Source organism: Vidua macroura, chromosome Z, assembly GCF_024509145.1.
Source record: "Vidua macroura isolate BioBank_ID:100142 chromosome Z, ASM2450914v1, whole genome shotgun sequence".
NCBI lineage: Eukaryota > Metazoa > Chordata > Aves > Passeriformes > Viduidae > Vidua > Vidua macroura.
In genome coordinates, this window is record NC_071611.1 from 13,227,471 (window position 1) to 13,248,782 (window position 21,312).

General features: G+C 37.6%; 1 protein-coding gene across 1 annotated transcript in view; it reads left to right on the plus strand.

Moving 5' to 3' along the window:
- SLC28A3 (solute carrier family 28 member 3) overlaps positions 1-21,312 on the plus strand; it is a 37,863-nt gene that overhangs the window by 580 nt on the left and 15,971 nt on the right. Inside the window, exons 2-8 of the mRNA XM_054004476.1 lie at positions 6,969-7,073; positions 11,000-11,082; positions 13,577-13,668; positions 15,051-15,240; positions 17,103-17,247; positions 18,469-18,582; positions 19,932-20,009. Coding sequence (XP_053860451.1) covers positions 6,969-7,073; positions 11,000-11,082; positions 13,577-13,668; positions 15,051-15,240; positions 17,103-17,247; positions 18,469-18,582; positions 19,932-20,009 — 807 coding nt within the window. The remainder of the gene's footprint in view (positions 1-6,968; positions 7,074-10,999; positions 11,083-13,576; positions 13,669-15,050; positions 15,241-17,102; positions 17,248-18,468; positions 18,583-19,931; positions 20,010-21,312) is intronic.

The following is a 21,312-nucleotide window of genomic DNA, read 5'->3' on the forward strand; positions in this document are numbered from 1 at the left end:
AAGGGACCAACCCAGAAGGTTTTGCATTTTCTGGGCATAAAGTAATATTAACAGCCATTTAAAAACCGCAGATTTCATGAGCGGAAGCACAAACCACTGCAAAAAAGCAAACAAACACCACAAAAAAAAAAAAATCAAAAACCCAAAAGTATTTAGTTATTGTTTCTTAGTGCCCAGCATCCCTGTGCTTTCACTGGAATTAGAGCAGACACAAACAGAAACTTGCGAACCCGCAGCCGGGCTGGCTCACTGTACTTGTTGCTGAAAGTAGAATAAGTCGGGGAGAGACAGTGGCTGTGAAATACTCTCAAGAGGGCTATATTAACAAAGCAGATCCTTGCTCTCCTGTGCAGTCTCCGATCCTTACACTGCCCCTGATCTCAGCTAGCAGGAAGTGGCTAGCTGAGGTGGGTATCTGCCCACACTATCCAAATAACACAGAACGGTCTCTGTGGATGCCAAGCATGTGGACATAACATCATCGACATTCAACCACTCTGTATATTTATTCATTGCGCTATATGGACAGAGAGGCCCGTCAGGAAATATTTAAGGAATGTAGGTAAGAGAGTTAACTCTTAAAACACGATCGCCCAGTGGTTAGGGCTTTCTCCTGAGTAATCAAAACACCCTCAACTCATTTGTGCTTCGGAGCAGATAGATAAGCAAATTGAACTTCGGTCTGTCAGTTCAAGTGAACGAGATAAGAGGTTTTATCCCGTGTTTTCACACAAAATATGTGCCTAAGCTAGTGCCATCCGCTTCCTAAATCTGTGCTTACGAACTCAAAAACGCTCGGTATTGAATTCTCTTAAATGGCATAAGCTGAAAATCACCTTTTTTCTCAGAGATCTGTGTAGCACAGTGTAGTCACCCGGATTAACCCTCTGCCTTATGCAGCTGGCTTACCGGGCCATTTTTATTTACTTTTACACTGTCTTACCTCTGTTTCAATATGTAAGTCACTCCCTAGAAAAAATAAGACACAGAAGGAAATAGGTAAAATTCCGTACACAAACAAATCACAGTAAAAGTCACTGAAAAGTAAACAATCTCATAATTTCCCACTATTTCTTGTGTTTAAAGCTTTTCTTGCACAAATGAACATTTTAATTCCTCCAAAATAAATGTGTCTTAATGTATTAAGCAATGAGTATCTTGCCTGAACCACAAAATATAAAAACGTTCTGGAAAAGGTGTAATTTAAACCATTTTAAGTATCTGTGTAGGTACCATTTTAAGTATCCATAGGTACCTTCAGATGCACCTGAACCACTTAATGATTAATGCACAAAGGGATAAAGTAAGAGAGGGACAAAGTAAATCCGAATTAGGCAATTTGCAAGGTATCCAAGTTAGTAAAACAGCTCTCAATGTAATACAGAGCAGCTCAAAGCTAACAAGTGATCGGTGAAGGATCATATCAGATATTTATTAAGTCAAGAATGAGAAGCATTGTGCTTTCTATTGCAAAGGGACACTAACAGGATGAAGAAGTTGTAATAATATAGAGTAGTCTGCTTTTTGATTTGTCACACAAATGGTCAAAGGGCGATAACTATGAGCTCTTTTCAAATTCTCAGTTGCTATTGATATGTAAACACACCTCCATTTGTACTGTACTAGGATTTTCACTGCATCACCATTTTCAATGGTAGTGTAGTACACCCTCATTTAACAAATGTTAACTTTCAGATGGGATATGCATCCATGCAGCACGAAGTTAATTACGAAGTTAATACCATTAACTGCATTTTTTAAATGCCCGGTTCTGCAAAATATCAGCTACTTCTTTTGAACACTATGCAGTTTCCACTTGAGCATAGTGTTGAAATTGCAGGTCCTGCATTTTTTATTACCCTGTGATAATGCCAGTACCTGGGAGACCCAGAAGCAACTTTCCCCCTTATTAACAGCTCAAAATGGTCTCAAAAGACAACAGACAATAAACCCCAAACGTACACCTCTGCTGTTTCTCTCTTTGTTTCTCTCTTTTTGATATTAGGAGTATCTCAATTACCAACAGCTATTTGGGTGTAATACAATGAGTGAGCTTTTTCTCTAGGTTTTAAGAAGATACATAGCTTTCTTTACCCATACTGCCAGTCTTCTCTACCACACTTCTACCCTTCAGTAATAAAGTATTTAACTTAATAAAACCCAATGCAGTTGTTAAGACTTACATGCTAAAGTTACCTGCTTTGGATGCTGCCTCACAGGTAGAATCAACAGATTGCTGTACTGTTTATAATGAGACATCCAGATTGTTAATTTTTTTTCATCTTAAAAATGTAATGTAATTTAAGGAATTTAGATCATTATCCACAATTCAGAAAATTGTTCCTCCTAAGTGTTATGTACCAGCATAACAGATTGTGTATCTATAGCTACAATAATATCATACATAATGTGTGGAAATGCTACTGTGTCTCTTGTCTTCAAGGTGGTTTAGTCAGCCTCATACATGGCACTGGCTGGCTGGAGGACCACTATACTGCCCCCAGTTTCCTGCTCAGAAACCCTGTATCACTAACAATCACCCTAAAACTGATATTATATTTACTTAGCTTGTCTTTAGCCCTCATTAAAGAGGCAAAATTTTTATCTGATCAGTTCTGATGATTCAGATCTCTGATAACATTAGACATCAAGCCACACTTGCTCCATAAGGAATGATAAAAGCTGCATCTTAAAAAGGAACAGTAGGTGGGATGAATAAACTGCCCTACAGTTAAAAGCAACACAGAGGCAAACGTAAATACCACACAAAGGGAAGATAACAGCTAATAAATATTTATTGTTCACTGGCCTCCTATTCCTAGCATTATGATGCATTAAACAACCCATACCTGTTTCTGTAGCACAGCACGGTCTTAAGTTGACTTGAGGAAGGATCCCCTTTAAAATTATTACCTTTGCTCACAGTGCATAGGACATTTCTATTGCCATAATGTATGCATCCATTTAATTCAAACAAGGATAAAACATATCCTAAAAAATGCAATTTCTGTTTATTTCCATTTTTCACAGCTTCCTAGATACTCTTGTCTGGTTGGTTAATTAAGACTATAGATGTTATTAAGAATTTATATTTCATGAGCATCACTGTTATGTTCACCCTCGGAAACCAGATCCAGACAGAAAATTATGTAATCCTGCTCCACATTTTCTAAACTGGCTTTCCAAAGCCTTTTTTTTTTTTAATTAAAAATCCGTACATTTCAGGATAATAGCCAACTATCCTATCGTGACAACCTAAATTTTTTAAGGAAAACAACTTAGAGGTGGAGAGTCTTATTTACAGTCCTTTTCAAAACAGCCCACGAAGATGTAGCCTGCTAAATTTATATCTGGCAGAACTTTTTTCTTATCTGTTGTTTATACAACTCATTTGCTGTAGTTTAGTGCATGGATAATTAACATTCATCCTTCCTGCCTTGTAGACTGAGTTTTCTAATTTGAAAGGTATTTATGAGTGCTGTAATTATTAATTTAAATAAATTCTTCCTCAATATTTAAAATGCATTTTAACTCCAGAATCACGCACTGGCTAACAAAAGTTAGTACATGAGGGAAAACCTAGATGCATGGTGTTCAGGGTTACTGAATATTTAAGAAAAGCAAGTTTGGAACTGTAAACTAGATGGCTTCACTTCTACTGGGCAAATACAATTAAAAATCTTATGAGATGCAACAAAATCCGATATTATAACTTGAACTATTTACTTTTGAAGCATCTGTTTTCCTAAGTTTCTTGAGTATCCTTATTCTAATCTCCAGTATAATGTAAGGACCGACCCTTAAATTATAAACAGTTTAAGCAGCTGCCTCCATGCAATGTTGGCCAGCCTATTTTCCTCCTTAACCAGCATAAGCAGTAACACCATCTACTCCAGAGTGTCTGCTATTGTTAAAAACACAATAGAAGTTATTAGCCCTTTGCAAAATCCATTCTTCAAAATCAAGGAGGAGATGGCAGGGTACATCAATGAATGTAGTCCTGCAACACTTCTGGGTGAATTAACAGCTTGTCAAGAGGGAACTAAACAAATATTGAAAGAGCATACACAGTTGGGATAGCTATGTCCTTGTCATTTAATCAAGTATTTTACAAGAGGGGAATTCCAAGCTCTTAAAGTAAAGCAGTTTGTGAAAGCAGAAACACTGCAAAGCACTTTTCATATTACAAACATTCAAAATAGATGGACCAATACTGTAATACTTTAACTGTGCACTAAAGCAAAGAAAATTTTCCTATCGAAGCTTCTCTGTGAACTTCCTGCTCTCTCATGTCACCTGGAGGTCGAGCAGGTTCAGAAGTGACTTTACATGCTGCTGTACTGGCTTGTGCTTATAACAGGATTGTGCTAACTGTAGTTCCTAAGGCTTGAACACCCATTTTCTCTTGCACTGTTTTGTTCTCCAGACATTTACAGGGAGCTTGAAAAGGATACTGAGTAAATGAGGTAGACGTTTTCTGCCTGTGCTGAGTTGCTTACATATAGCAATCAGCAACAGTAGGTGATAAACACAGACTAAAATTTTGTTGAGTTCCTTCAGCACCTCAGACACTAAGTAAGCAGGAAAAGGGAACAGGCAGTTTTATTTGTCGCTTGAATATTTATCTTCTTATTAGAAATTTAAAATGGATTTTTTTTCCTTCAAGCAGTAGGGTTAAATAACGTGTTTTCACCAAACAAAACAAACAAAAAAAAATCTATAAGGGGAGAATGAAGACACAGTTCTTAAAAATCAGCTGTGAAATAAGAAAATTACTCAGCTTCATAGCACTCATTCAAAGACTGTTCTAGTCAACAGAAATCTTACTAAAGTAAACGTGTTATCAATAGTAATTAACCAGTTTCTACTGAATCAGTAATAATCCAGAAATGTGATATGATCAGTTGAAATAGCAGCATTTTAAATTCACAGAGAAGGACACCAGTCTATCCATCTGCAGCGTGGGCTACTGAATTCCAGCAACTGTGTGATGTTCTTACTGGTTTTGTTACATTACTCATACATTCATATATTTTAATTATTCTATAAATGAAACTTCTTATGTAATTATTGCACTTGAGCAGTGGGTTCACCAAAGTGACTTCTAGAGGTGTCTTCCAACATAGATTATTCTTTTCTTCTGTATTTCATAAATAGCAACTTGCATGCTTATTTTTCACACATTTACTGAAAAAAGTTCTAAGAAATCTCTGCTTTTTCTTCCTCAGCAACAAGTATAGAAATCTTCAAAGACACCATTCTCAGGAATGTGTGTATGTGAATTACAGAAGTATAGCGCTTTGACTTTGCTGTGCTGTCCTGTGTAGTATTTTAATATATTTCAATGCTACAGTTAATCTCTGCTTCTTGTGATTTTTTTTTTTTTTTTTATTGTATGGAGTGTTCAGTAGTTGTGTTTGTTGCTGGCTGCAAGGGCAGTTACAGCAAACCCCTATGATGGTATGGTTAGAAGGCACAAGTAACAAGTGTTTCTGAAACAGAAATACTTCTCTTAAGGGAAGGAAAAGATACTCTTCACCCAGAAGTGAGAAAATTGACATATCAAGGCCGCAGCACTTGAATAAACAGCCTCTTGTGACTCCTCTCTTCTCCGATACACAAAAAGTTACAAAACCACTTTGACTGAAACTGATTTTTTGTGACCTTTAGAGGGCAAAGTATTTTTTAAGGAAAAAATTTACTGAGCATTGTTCTAGTTGCTTCTAAGGCCATGCTTCTGCTAAAAGGCAAAATTCAATTTATTTCTAGTAGTACTGCTTATTCCTGCCTTTAGAAATTTTTATTAATTTACTATGATTCCGGGTTATTTTGTATTGTTCATGTGGAAGTGATTGTTTTCATTGTAAATACTAATTTACAGAGTCTATTACCATGTAAATAATGAGATACTTCATGCAGTAAAACCCAGTGAAATTACCGTACTGTAACTGCTGCCATAAGAAACCACTGAAATACAAAACATTCACAACAATTGCAGATGTAAGTTATCTGAAATTTTGTTTAGGCAGCTTTCTTACAAAATCAAGAACTAGATGTTCTAGGTCTGTTAAAAAGAGGTAACTTATTCTTCAAAATTATAAGGAACAAGAAAATTGAGATTCAGGATTTATTTTTTTAAAAAATTAGAAATAATTGGGCTGGTAATGTCAGTCTTCATCTCTCTGATAAAAGGTATACCTTAGACGATTAATGTGGTAAAGCTAACTCCTCTCTTTAAAGATACCCTGAGTGTTTTATTCTAAGAGCAATACAAGTACATGTTCACATTTACTCCATATGTATAAGGAGCATAAATACTGGAGCAAAGGTACAAACAATTGGGGAAGGCCCTAAAGAGTCCATTTTGCCCTTGGTGAAACAGCCTGGATTTTTAGAAACTTGTTGAACCAGTCTTGAGACAATGAACAGCACAATTCACCATGGGAAACGTTTAGTCAAGAAAACAGCAGATTCACATTAGTTGAGCACCATTCATGACCAAGGCACCTTTGTGCTCTAGTGCAGGGACCCAGCCAAGCTTTGCACACCAAGTTTTGGGCTCCCTTTTGTGGTAAAGTTACACAGAGAATTGTAGAATCATTTAGATACTTAAAGACATATAAGATCACTGAGTCCTACCATTTTCCTACCATAGCACCATCATGTCCCCAAAGTGCCACATCTACATGTTTTTGGGACGCTTCAGGCATGGTGAATCTGTTACTTCCCCAGGCAGCCTGTTGCAATGTCTGACCACCCTTTCAGCAAAGAAAATTTTCCCAATATCTAAATAATAATATTTTTTTTCCCAATAGTCTAAACCTCTCATGGTGCAACTTGTCCCCATTTCTTGTCACCCATTCACTTCCTTCCATGGTAGCCCAGGCATCAGATTATAAATCAGTTCTTACTATACACAAGAAAGGCTTTCAGCTTCTGATTTGAACCAATATAATTTCTGCTTCTAGAATGACAGTGATGATCATGTGGATGATACAAGTCTGAAAGGCCTTGGAGACAATTCACACAGAATCAAGAATTCACAAAATAAGGAAACTGTGCATATTAATCAGGTATGTTTTTTCCTTTTTTCTTTCTTCCAAATAACCTTATGAAAGTTAGTAAACCTCAAAGTTAATGTCAACAATGTATTAGTTTATCCAAGACAGATATTCTAACAAAATCTGAATATAATTTAACATGTATAAATGGACAGGGAAGTATGTTCTCTTCTCAAAAAATACATTAAAGAAAAAAAAATTCCATGTGTAGGGTTCAGAAAAAATGTATTCCAATGTCATAAGGGCTTCATACAAGATACAAAAGAGGCATCAGAAATGGTAATCAGAGGGAAGACTGGACAAGGAGTTGCCCTAAAAGCATTTTCTCATGAGAAGGTGAAAAAAGAGAATCTGTAATCATTGGTTTTAGAGATACAATCTTTCAGTCAGACAAAGAATTCATAATACTAAGTGTCTAATAATAAATTAATATTTAATTATTAAATAAACGTCCTAAATAGGGATAATTTCAGGCAAACACAAATTGAGGCAACAGGTCCTGTGTAAAACTGACCAGAGGAGAAGAGAGCACAATGCAGATTATTGTAATAATAAACACATTCATTTCGACTTCTTTTGACTGTATGTTTGTTTAAGCCCACATACTGAGTATCCCACTATGAAAACATGAGTCAGGTTAAAAAAATCCGCAGGTATTTTATGATTGTTAGGTATTAATATTTTTACATCCTCACTCCAGAAATAACTTGCTACTCTAAACATTCTATTCTGTTGTAATCATATCTACTTGCCAAGTTTGGTAATGGTACTCAAAGCAGCATATAAGAAATACTTGATGCAGTTGGTACTCATTTCTATCTTCTACTGTTTTCTTGAATATGATCAGAGGCAACAAAGACATGGTGCAAAGTAATGTCTCTGCTTTCAGAGCTGAATCAATTACAGATATACTGTGATGGAAAGGATCACTTAGAATGTTCTGATAAGCACTCCTGGGAACTAGATTGGAATCTGAGATCCTAGGAGAGAGAGGTGGTAGATGGTGTCTATACCTTCATCTTCAAAAAAGCTGGCAAAAAGGAAATTGTTAAAACAAAACAAAAAAAAAAAAACTCAAAAAGGATTTTCAGAACAGATTGAAACTGTAGAAAATTGGAGAAAAGTACTGACATCTATGAAAGCAGCTTTATTTTTATCAGAGAAACCAATTTCCCGACTGAAAAAGTTCATCTGAAAACATTCTGCCACTATTTGGTGCAAGAGTATCAGAGATGTGTATATTTGCACCAACAATTTCTCTGGCACACTGTGACAGAGGCATAAGAGTGTATTTTGAGGATCTTTACAGTACGGACTTAGCAGCGTTTCCCTTTGCAGAAGTCCACATGCTCCACACAACCCTTAGGTAATTCTCAGCAAGGGCCAATACTCCCCACGAACCAAACCTGGTATCTTGTTTGGCCATGAAAAAAAATAAAAGGGGTTTGTATCCATTCTCCAATTTCCTTTTGTATCTACACGCTTTCACACAAAGTTGTCTTTGATTTCAGATTTTTTCACATTTTAATGTCATTGTAGGAAAGCATTTATGACAATAAAAGAGTGATATAGTAATATTCTAAGCATATTAAATACACTGTGAACAATGTGAAAATATGTAGATTGATGCTTTTGTAATTGAAATACTCAAAAGAAAAAGAATAGCTTATATTCTCAAGATAAACCATATACTTCACAAATTCAGAGGACCAGAGTTCAGGCTGTGGGTGATCTAGGCACAGGGAGTATGTTGTGGCATGGGGAAAAGAGATAGGAGAGCATGACCTGGCCTAGGCAGTGCATGAAGTGCTGGCAGTGGGAATGATGGTGGGGATGAAAGCAATATCTGTAGCTTCAAGCTGTGACCAGGGGAGTTGACACAGTGCCAAAGGGAGTGTAGCTGCCTACAAATGTGAAAGCATGGCACTTCCACCTGGAGGGCTGGGGCTCTCCTGATTTTATAATGTAGGTTAAAAAATCTGTGAGAAGCACTGGTATGCAATATATTCCAAATGTAGGCTCAGGAATAAATGATATTTACATATAATTTATGACCACTCAGTGTCCCTCAGACAAGAAGCCTACCTTGTACAGCCATTGAGAAGAGTACTGCCAGTTACCAAAAGTAATAGTAACTTAGTAGGCATTTTTCATGTTTCTTTTATTTCACAATCAAGACCAAAGAGGCAAAGAAGTTGAGTTTAGTGAAGATGCAATCATATATTGCAGTGCAGCTCCATAGAGCTCCATAGAGCTCCATAGAGCTGCACAGCACCCTGCTCCAAAAACTGCAGCCAAGAGGACCAACAGACTCCTGCTGGTTTTATGCTGAGCTTTCCCTAGGAGAGTAAACAGCAGCTTCTGTGTATATACTACTCTGGTCTCACCATGTGTTACTTTTGCCTTTGAGACCATTAAAGCCTGAAGATACTTAACAGGCTGAGAGAAATGTGGCTGGTCAGCTGGGAGAAGAGAAGCTCCAGGATCCCACTGTGGTCTTTCAGCACTTAAAGCGGGCTTACAAAAAAAAATAAGGAAGAGGAACTTTTTATAGGGGGACTGGATTTAAATGGAAAAAGGGTAGGTCTAGATCAGATATCAGGAAAAAAAAAATTTACTGTGAAGATGATGAGGCCCAGAGAAGTTGTGGATGGCCCTGAAGGTCCTCAAAGTCAAAGTGGATGAGGCTTTGAGAAACCTGGTAAAGTGTGGGGTGTCCCTGCCCATGGCAGGGGGTTGGAACTCTGATCTTCAATGATCTTTAAAGTCCCTTCTAACCCAGGCCATTCCATGACTCTGTGGTTCAAGTCTCTCCCTGGCCACTGAGAGCTCTCCAGGGCTTCTGGCAGCATCTGCAGCAGGACAGACAGAATGCAGGGGCCAGGAGAAGGTCTGTGGTGGGCCTTGCTTTCCACAGCAGACTGGGGAATTGACTTACCATAAACAAAAGTGACAGAATAACAAAAGGTAAACTCACCTGTTGATTGCCACTGCTTCAAAAGTGGCTGAGCACTGTGGGCCACTCTTGTAAAGAGGGTAGGACATGCCACCAGGCCAGGCCAAGACTGTCTGTCATCGCCCTGGTCATGGCCAGACACTCCAGGGCAATCAGCCGGTCACGGTGCTCAAAGGGAGAGGCACGAGTGCCACATGCAGGTACGCTGCGTTCTTCGAACGCAATGGTCGCCTGCACTGGGCCCTGGCCACTCTGCAAGCCCCACCATGAGCATGGAGGTAAGTAGCCATGGGACAAGCTCCTTCCTGGTGCCCCACCAGAGTGGGACGGGGGAAGAGGTGCAACGTGGGCATGACAGCCCCCACGGGTGTGCTGAGCAGCTTTGAGGGGCTGTGCCCTTCCTGGCTGCCTCGAGGCAGTCCTCACACAGGGTGCAAGGCAGCCTGTAGCTGTACAAAAGCTTTAACAGTGCCATGCTTATGTGGACTCAGGCAACAAGTTTTCTTAAGAATAAAATTGTTGGCTTAGTTAAATTTTTAAAACACTGAGATTCGCCTTATTTAACCAGTCTCCATATACAGAAGTTCCATCATATTAAGGTTCTGCAAAGAGACAACCAACAAAACTGTGTCTATAGTAGGTGCTGGACAAGCTGGCTAATTCACAGCTTGCCCTTTTCAAATGTATGCAGTTGTACTACCTATGAGGCCCTGCCCTCTTCAGCTCTGAGTAATGCCGGTATTTCCCGGTCCCGCCCTTTATTTCCCTTTTGAAAATGGTGTGAATGGCTTGGGAAGCTCCTCAGCTGGTCTAAACACTGATGACAGATTTGGTGGCAGATGGGAGAGCTGGAGCCATGAATGCAGTGCAGACAGGAAATTCTAGAGACTGCTTCAGCCAGCTGCCAGTGGAGATGGTTTTTTGCACCTTACCTAAGAAGTATAAACCCCTCTGACAATCTCGGCACTGATCTGCTTTCCAGGGGGATGAATACATCAATATTGAGAGTGATCTGCATGAAAACAAACGTGCCTCCACAGATGATGAGCAACCACGCTTGAAAGGGTAATGTGTTTTTTGCATGAGTAAGTCTACCACTCCAACCTGGCTTAAGCAAAAACCTGCCAGTGTTTATGCTTCTGGAGTGACAGCTCTAAATTTCACTGCCAACCCCTATGCTACACAGACCTTTGTATTGCTTAGCAGTTTTTGTAATGCAGAAACACACACAACTTGTTTAAAATTATTATATCTTACAAATGACATCTGTGATTGTGGAACTATCCTTTTAAAGCCTTGCAAATTAAAGGACCAATATTTTTTTTTCTGGTATAATAACTTCTTTTCCAATATTTCTAGAGCAATGTTTTTTACACAGAAGTCTTAAAGAGTAGTCTCTTTCAGGAAGTTGAAGATTCACTAGTGTCTTTCAGTTTGCACAGCCATTTGCTCCAGCACAAAGTAAGAACAGAATAGCTGTGAAAAAAGCCATTTTGATGGAACAAAAGTTTTACTTTGTGTTTGCTCTAGTGATCACAGAGTGAAAACACACATCCACATTTTACTTGAGGATTAGGTATTTTTTGTGAAAACTACAAATCCTGTTTAAGGCATTAAATAAGTTAAGACACAATACTTAAAATCATACTAAATGTTCATATGTGTCACTGATCTCTTTCAACAGATAGTACTGAATAGCCTGTAGTCTAAGACAAAGCCCTTTTGAAAGATCAGCCTGTTGATAACACAGATTCACTGCAAGTGCAAGGTTTTAACATTCCTTTAAGTACATGCACAAATGAGAATTATTTCCGAGTTACAAAATGCAAGCAATAATAGTTTCGACATATATAAATATTTTATATTAATGTGCTTAAGTGGGATCTGTTTTTTCAACATCTTCAGTTATATTTCAAGCCTATAGGATCAGCTTTTAGAAAAGAATGTTTCCATATTAAATTAACCATATTTCATAAGAAACATTTTTTATGCCACCTTTCAGAACAGAGCTACATATTTATGACCTATGAGCTTAAATATTTAAGATATTCTGGTACCAAAGTCATAATAGTCTAAATTAATAAAATAAAAAGGAGAGATGTTAGTAAAAGAAGAAAATACAAGAAATTTTCATCTGAAAGTGACAATTTTAAATCCCACAGTGCTCATAAGTAGCAGTTACAGTATTTTTTTCCTTTTCTTGGGTGGACCATAAATTTGATAAAGTAATTGCCTTTTTCATCTATTTGTCTCACATTTCTCCTATTTTCTTTTCCTGTTGTATCTGATCTTTCTGCTGAGATTGGATAGATAACCTAATGTTCTTACAAGTTAGAAAAAAAAAAAATTATGATTTGTGAAGCAACAGGAATTCCAAGAACTGAAACTGAAGTATCAAAAGCAATCAAGATTTCTCTGAGAACCTATTACTCTTTGTACTTGCGAAGGAGTGTGTTCCTGCTCTGTTCTTCAGTGTGCTGATATAATTTAAATTAATATTTCTTGTTTCTCTCAAATTTATTTTAAATTAATTGAATTTTTGAGTGCAAAAAAGAAGAAGAATATGCTGGATTTCAGCGTGCATCTAACTCCAGCTGCATTAATTTCCAAACAAGTACAGTCTGGATAATTAGCATCTCTAAATATAACATTGCCTTTATGGACTGGGAATGCAAGAGACTGCTTCAGAGATGCCTCTCTAAAGCAGCACCTCTGAGATGACAGAGACATAGCTGTAATTTTTTTTCCAACTTGCACAATATGAAGGTGTTTTTTTAACCACTGCTTCTGTAATTGATATATGTTCACGTTATCAGCATATTTAACATTGGAAATCTCTGTTGAATTAACTCCCTTAACTGCTATTTCCCTAAATTTTGACCTCCCTCATGAAATTGTGCTCTTACCTTTAGTGAGGAAAACAAAGAAAGTGAAATATGTTATAATTGGAAGAACTGATACTACAGCATGACATTCAAATATAACTAACCATTTTAACTTCTAAGAGGTGATGAGATGAAAAGTTAGTGTAATAACACCCAAATTTTAAAAAGTCCAGAAACATCTATGCTCACTGTAATAAGGTTTTAGATTGGTATTGGTTATTTTACACACACAAATGCAGCCTTTGGCCTTCACAATTACAGCAATACTACTATTCCACATAGTAATGCTGGGCTGCCTGTATTAACAGACTTTGTGGGTCTAGTAATGGACACTGAATCTTTTAACTACCTACTCAGTTTGCGCTAACCCTGTTAACAAATCTCTTCACAGAAGAGCTGCACTTCAGAGGGTAACAAAACTGGCCTGCTGAATTTGGCCCATTATGTAGATGATAGATTATCCCATTAGATATCTGCCATATTTTCTTTTTCACCCGTACAATATCAACCCAAAGAAGTCCCTCTCAAAAGGCACTTTATATTTGGCATTTTGAGATCCAAATATAATCCTCTCCAGGTTTAGTGAACTTCAGCGGAGAAATTTTTATCAATTTAACACAATTTTCTTCTGCAAAAGTTTACATTTCTATTCTTTGTTAATATTTTTTTCCTAGGCATTTAGAAAAAAGGTATGATGAAGTCTGTGAATTTTGCAAGAAACATAAAACCAGAATTTATTATGTGGTCTATGGAATTTTAATAACAGGTACAGTGTATTACACCCAGGATTCCTGAAGCCTTATTTGTTTACTTGTATGAGATTATAGGCTGCACTGTCTTTGTCTGGCATAAAAACTCTTGACTCTCTTTAACAATATATTTCAAAGTAGTTAAGAATTTAGTCCCAGAGAAAATTCCAGATTGCAAAACTTCCACTCATTCCCAAACATAACAAAAGCACAAATCTTGCTAAACTGCTTCTCCAGCATGTTTAAAGTCTGACTAGCAATTACACTTGTGATAACAGCATAGTTCAGACTTTGTGTCTACTCCATTACCAGCTGACTCCAAAATTGCAGTTTCAGTAACTTGTCCAAGACCATGAAATCACTTTAAAAACTGTCAGGCACCAAATAGGACTGAACTTAAGTCATCAGGCTGGAAATGAAAATTTTCTTTGCTGACCCATATCACTCAATATTCACTGCAATTTTTTTCTGGAGTAAATGTATTTATGACAGTATGCACTGCAAAATCATTCAGATATTCTTCTTTCTCCCTTTCCTAATTAGCCAGTAGATTGGTTTTTTCCTTCTACTTCACCAAGTTTGTTTTTGAGATCTTCCTACTTGAACACTGAGAACACAGAGACTTGAAATGTATCTATGAGACAGTACACCAGGAGGTGGTTATAAAAGTGTTGCTTGCATGCTGAGTATCCTGCCCTCATAACTCATCTTGTCTTGCTTTATCATAGTACAGACATATTCCAGCTCAAGAAAGTGAGTGAGTTCTAAGAATATGTCAGGATTTCATACATTAATTCCATAAAAACCAACTTGCATTACAAAAATCAGTAGTCCCTCTTTTTTTTTGCCACAGACAAAATCCAATCATTCTTTACAAGAACTGAATTTTTTGGCCAGCATTTATCTACAGTGAACCTGTCAAATAAATAATTCCATCGCTACTTTATGAAATAAATTAATTGTAAGCTTCATGATTACTTGAGGTCATCAAATCAGTCAATTGACATATAAGAGTTTGTTTCTAGTTTTATTCTCATCCTCTTTTGAAAAAAGGAGCATGACTCATGCTCTTAATTCATACCTTTTACACAGGAAAAAGAAGTTCTTGTAGATGGGTTTAATTTTTCTGAGTGATTAACATGTTTCATGTGAACTTACCTTGGCAAAAGCATATAATCTGCTTTGACGGAATGAGAGTCACCTTTCATAGCAATAAGCATATCATAAGTAACAAAATTATCAAAAAAGTAAGATTTTTCTGTATTTAGGCTGAGAGTCAGAAAAGTACCGAAAAGATAAACATAGGCCTGACTTTGATCACCTCTTATAAATTTAAAATTTGATCCTGTTTTTAAAAAGACCAACCTAACTGGCATGTATATTCTTGTTTCTGTGACAGCATACTTGGCAGTAGTCATTGCAGCCTGCAGTTTGAATTTTCAGAGAGCTTTGCCACTCTTTGTCATCACTGTCCTAGCCATCTTCTTCATCTGCTGGGATTTTTTAATAGCTAAGAATGAAGACAGAATTGCTGTATTCTTTTCCCCTGGAGACCGATATCTGAAAAAACAGTGGTTTTGGCTGAAATGGTAAATATTAATTACTTTCTATTTATGTTGAAGGACAATGCATTAGTAAAGTTACCCCTATGATTTTATTTCAGCTTACTTCCCTATAAGAACAGGGAGATGGGTCAATCACATATAGCTCAATAAAATCAGTATTTTATCAGAATAATTCAGTCTTTACCAGGAAATATCAGAAACATATTCAGGATTTCAATGCAGTAGCTAGGGATCAAAAGTCTTGGCAGAAAGCATAGCAAAGTACCACAAATTGAGCTGGGAAGAGTTTGTGGTTTAAAGAGAATATGTTCACAAAAGTTTATGTGTGTTGCAGCCTTTTGTATTCATTCTGAAAACCTGAAAGTTCTTCACTATTCACAGAGCTGTTAGGTCATAAGAACCTTAATTCTAACATTTGCAAACTGCTAAAGTATATTATCTAGACACTTTTTCCATGTATCCCCCTGGCAATTTTTACTTGACCTTCAGGAATCAAAACATGCCAGCCAGATTTAATGTCATAATAAGGTTGTATAACCTTAATTTGGGATTAGGAGACATTCATCTGGTAGATAAATGGTAGATAATTATACATTGCCAGACACTTATTTCAAGTGTTCCTGAGCAGTGATCAGGGATCTTGAAGTTATCCCTGGCAAAATGAGGAGAAAAAGGAGTCTTGTAGACCAAAGAAAAAACAAATGAAATATCATTAAAAAGGAAGACAAAATTGGCCAGCTACCATCTGTTTCAGCTAGGTCACCTACTAGCTGAGAGAGAAAGAGTTTCAAGGAGTTTGGGATAATGTCCCAGATTATTCTTAAAATTTAGAAATGGCTTTACTAAGAAAGGTGTTAAAAAGTTTGTGGTCCTTCTGCTTAGGAGCCACATTAGAGAGCAGACACACAGAGGCATTTCCATTAGATGATCTGGCAGCCTCTCTGGGAGAAGGAGCAAGAGGAACAGGAGAGCCCTGATGAGTAGATGGAACAAGTCAGGAGCAGTAAGTGCTGCAATCCTTAAACTGTATATATCACAGATTAGGTGCTTAACTGTTTTCTTCCAAGAGACAGAAAGTCTCTCAGGTGTAGAAAGGGTTACTCAGCATTGCAATTGCCTAGCCATTTTGTGGAGTTTGCCTGCAAGGTTTTTAATCCCCATCTAAAGATCAAATTGATGTTTGTAGGTGCCACTGAAATTAGTAAAACCTTACCGTTAGACAGAACTAGCATTAAAGACTTGGGACAGAGTTTGTTTTCTCTCTGTATATGGGATGATGTATTTTGTTGCCTTTCAGGCTGTTGTTGCAATAATTCCCTTCAATAAATGAGCTTAACATGGTTCTGATAGTAGGGACCATAGAAACACTGAAACACAGATATACGTCATTGTTTCTGAGATAGCTGAACAGACTATAAATGGTTACAAAGAAATGAGCTGTTTATAGGCTTCTCCTTAGTAGAGTGTGCTTCGTAGGCCCACCAGCTAAACAGCACAGTGCAAATCGTAAATACCACAGCCTCTCTTGCCCAGAACTAAAGATTCAATAAGGGAAAGGAAGGGAAAGAAAATATGGAGATAAAGTGAGAATGGAAGATACCACATTTCATTTAATAGAAATAGCACCCAGACAAGAATCACTCATTTTTTGTGTTTCCTCCCATACAATGGCTTGGAGGACATTTCTTCCAGATGCCACCAAGTGATGTTGCCAGAGGTGCATCAGCAAAGGCAGGTTCCTGCTTGTGTAGAGCTGCAAGTTTCAGTGCAACACATTGTACAGAGAGTGTATTCACAAACAGACATGTAAATGTTTTGGGTATGGAAAGGGAAAGGAATATCCCAAACATCTTTTTCAGGATATTGTGGTGCTTTTTACTTTCTAGGGTGTTGTGTGCAGCTCTTACTATAATGATCATCTGCTGGCTCATCTTTGACACAGCAAAACGAGGATCCCGTCAGCTAATCTCTTTTGGTGGGCTTGTGATGTATGTTGTCCTGATGCTTCTCTTTTCCAAATATCCAACCCAAGTGAGTATTCCATGATGCACTTTTTTGCACTGTATTTCATTTCTGAGGAGAGTAATTTTGCTTTTGGGGACTCCAAGGTGTTGGAGTTGTACAACACCTGTCTCTCACCATTTGGGAAGCTGCTGCCTACCTTCTCTTCCAGCCCTGATACAGTTCAAGCTGAGATAGGCCTTCTCCATGCTTTCACCCACAGGAGCCTCACCACAGTTCTCAGCGCATCACAGTCACTTATTTGAGGACATTGTCATAACATCAGTACAAATTGCCTGGAACCAGGGATATGATAGACTTGTGTAGGTCTTAACCCCTCACAAGATTGTTTTCCACTGCAAATTCAGCAGCTGGGGCTGAGCTGATGTCCTCACTTTTTGCTCACCCACTCCCATAGGTTCACAAATGCCATTTATTTTAATTTTCCATCAGAAATGTCCACTCTGTTTTGCTGTGGTATTACAAAGGGCTTTGTTCAGCCCTTTACCAATTGCCACTTCAGTTTTTAATCATGTTTGCATGCCTCATATACCTCTGCATTTTTTCATTAATCATAAATCCATTGTCCAGGTCACTAAGTTTTCCTAATACTTTTCATGACTTCCATCAGCGCTGAGACTTTCTCAACAGGTGAAGTCCTGTCAGCAAGGACTAATGGACTTGCCCTATCCTTTGCAACTGCTGCTGTCTCCAGCTGAGGTGAAAACTCATACTTCAAATGTTTTATGCTCTCCCATGAGCCCTCATTACACCTAATTGGTTTGTGTTATTCAAATATGATCTGATTAAATTAGAGAATGCCATCTCATCTCTTTGTTTTGTAAGTGATTTGATTCAATTTTCACAAAACAAAGACGTTTTCTGAGGCAGCAGAACAGGAATCATCAGTGTAGTGAAGAGAAACTCATCATAGGCAGCCACAGTTTCTCCTACAACTGCCTTTATATGATGAATCACTATATAAAACTGAACAGTTCTCAAGTATCAAAAGTCTTTAATGCTACCGGACAGAAACAGAGTTGAAATTACCCAAGGGCAAGCCCTGTAGCAAAATCTCCTTATGTTCTGTCCAGATTTGTGAAGATCCAAGTCCCCTAAAACCTGTTTTGGCAGCTGCTCCCATTCTGGAGTATACTCAGATTATCTCTTTACATTATTTAAACAAACATCCAAAGTAAACTATTATTTATTTAAACAACAAGCAGCTTCTTTATTTTTCTGTCTGTCTAGGTTGCTTGGAGACCAGTATTTTCAGGAATAGGAATGCAGTTTATTCTTGGGATTCTTATTCTGAGGACCAAAGTAGGTTTTGATGTATTTAACTGGCTAGGCATTCAGATCCAGGTAAGCTGTTGAGCAAAATCCTTACTTGTTTAATAGAATTTTCTGTCTTGAGAGTCTTACATTATACAAACAGGCTGTTCAAGGGTCCATTTGTCCCTTGATTTTTTCTTCTCTTGAGAAAAACTGGATTCTCAGAAAGGTAATTGACTTCCTGAGTTCAACCTGTTGTTGTTGTTGTTGTTGTTGTTTAGTTAATACAATGGCCAGATTAATACCATTTATTAATGGCTTTACCATCATTGAGCTGAATTTATAAATTGGAACTCTTGACACACAAATTAATGTTGTGTTAGGGCACTCATAGGAGCTGTTAGAAATGGCTCAATTCCAAATCATTCTTGCAATAAACACAATATGCTAAAAAGCCTTGGGATTTAGGGCACAGCCCTAATTATCTTCAGAGCAGCAACATTCCTGGCATCAGCGACATTTCATAGTCCTCATGACATATAAGAAAATTAATTCAGCTACATACAGGAGGCAAAATCCAGATCTGCATGCTAGAATGGATCTCTAGAAAGCGGATGGGATCTATCCACAGGTATCCCTGCAGACACAAGGTTTTTTATCCAAAATATACATTAGAGAGTACCCACTGAAGGACATTCAGACTTTTCAGCTCAGGGATACTATTCTCACAGCTGTTCTTCACAGGTATTTAAGGACATGTAAAGCCAGAGAGAACAGAATGTACTGTTTCTGTGCAGGAGCAAAGGCACAAATCTGATGTCTGTCTAATCTGCAGGCAGTGGGAGTCATCTGGGTTTTGTCATCAGGTTCTCAGTCTCTGAGTGAAGCAGGTCTGGTGCCCCCTTTTGCTAGCTACATATTTTCAAGTCTTACAGTCTATCCTGTCAGAACTAATTACTGTAGCTATTATAAACTGTATTTTAACTCCATTTTAAACTGTATCAGTAATGCATATATTTGCATCAGAAGTATAAAAATGCATTGGGTCAAAATTTAAAAGAAGATTCCCTCAGGCTAGCTCTTAGCTACACCTTTCAAAACTCATTACGTCAGTTGTCAAATTTCCATTTTAAGCTGCATAATTCATTGAACTTATTTGCATCAGATGGAGCATAGAAGCGCATGACAGCACTGAGATTAAAAAGTAAATGTTTTTTTCAGTGTAGCTTATGGCCTCTGTTGTGTCTGGTACTCAACAGAACACAGCAGATACCCTCAGTTCAGCCAAATACAGTCAGCAAGGCTTGGACCCCTACAAATCAGAGCCCAGGCTTCTTGGACCTCACCATATTTCTGCAAGACAACTAGCAGTATTTTGTTGGGTTTTGGCTCTGGGTACCCAGAGCTTACGGCTAATTTACTTTGGTTTCTGTTCCCAGACGTTTCTGGAGTACTCTGATGCAGGTGCCAAGTTTGTGTTTGGTGACAAATACACAGATCATTTCTTTGCTTTTAAGGTAAGATGGTTGTTATACGCTGTATGTGGCAGATAAACAATGGTAATTGGAACAGTATAGCTGGGAAATAAATGGTGTAGCTTGTGATACCTGTGTAGTCACCAGAGAAATCAACAGGTAAACTATTCCTTATTATGTGATATTCTGAATAGAAAATTTGGGAACACTTTCATTCACTGCTAATCACTGAGTTAGATTGCACTTATTTAGTCCAATTATAACAACATATCTTGCATGTAGACAGAATTTCGGAATATTTTTCTGCAAGGAATAGGTTAAAAGGCTTGTACCTGTCCACTGACAGAAATATTACTTCCTTTTATCTTACCCACCTCTCCATGACTAAAAGTGCTCTGCCATCCTATGCTGTTGTGCCCTTAAGTGCTGTACAGACCACTGCTTCACAGACTTTCCCCCTGAAAAAGTGGAGAGCCTAGATGTGTATTTATTCATGCCTGGGAGAAGGGCTACAAGCTGCATAAGCAGGAAGAATTACATTATATTGCATTAGTAAGATCACAGGGAGATTTCCCATCTCTGTCTTAAGAGACCTTTTTGGAAAACAGCTGGAATACAGCTTATCTGCTCTGTGGTCTCCAATCTGCACCAACATCCTTCCTGGTTTTGCTCTGAGAAGTAGCTCATGCCACAATGCCTGCTTAGGCTGAAATCAAGAACATACAAAGCAAAAGAAACCCCAAACCAACCCAAATAACAAATAAATAAACCTCAAACAAATATGGTAAATGTATCAAGACTTGCTTGGAGACCATTCTTTTGATATTTCAGATATCTGACCATGAGCTTACATGCCTTTTCTCCTATTTTTTTCTTGAGGTGATATTCCAAACTAGATGTTCTGCAAACTTAGCTCTTTCATTACTTGAGAGAGAAAGCGCTATCTGTAAAATAGCCTGCTACTAAGAACAGTAAGAACATCTCAGAAGGGGGAAAAAAAAATTAGGCATTTTATCAATAAATATGAATTATATTTTAAGAGCAGTTTTTTTGTACCTTTTATTTCACCTTCCAGGCTCCTCCTACCTTTAGTTTGGGAGGTATTTACTTTACTTATTTGAGCACTCAAATAACAATTTTGATTCTCAACTACATGTTTTAGGGATAAAACTATTTCATTCCCACCTCCCCCCATGTAATTTTTCTCATAGTTTTTGACAATGCTTTATGAATATGATTCCTTCAAGGTGATTCCTATCACTGATGATACAAAATACTCTGCTTACTAAAGCCATAACTAGGGACTAGACAGCCAAAAGTTTGCTTCTGCATAGGCAAACATACA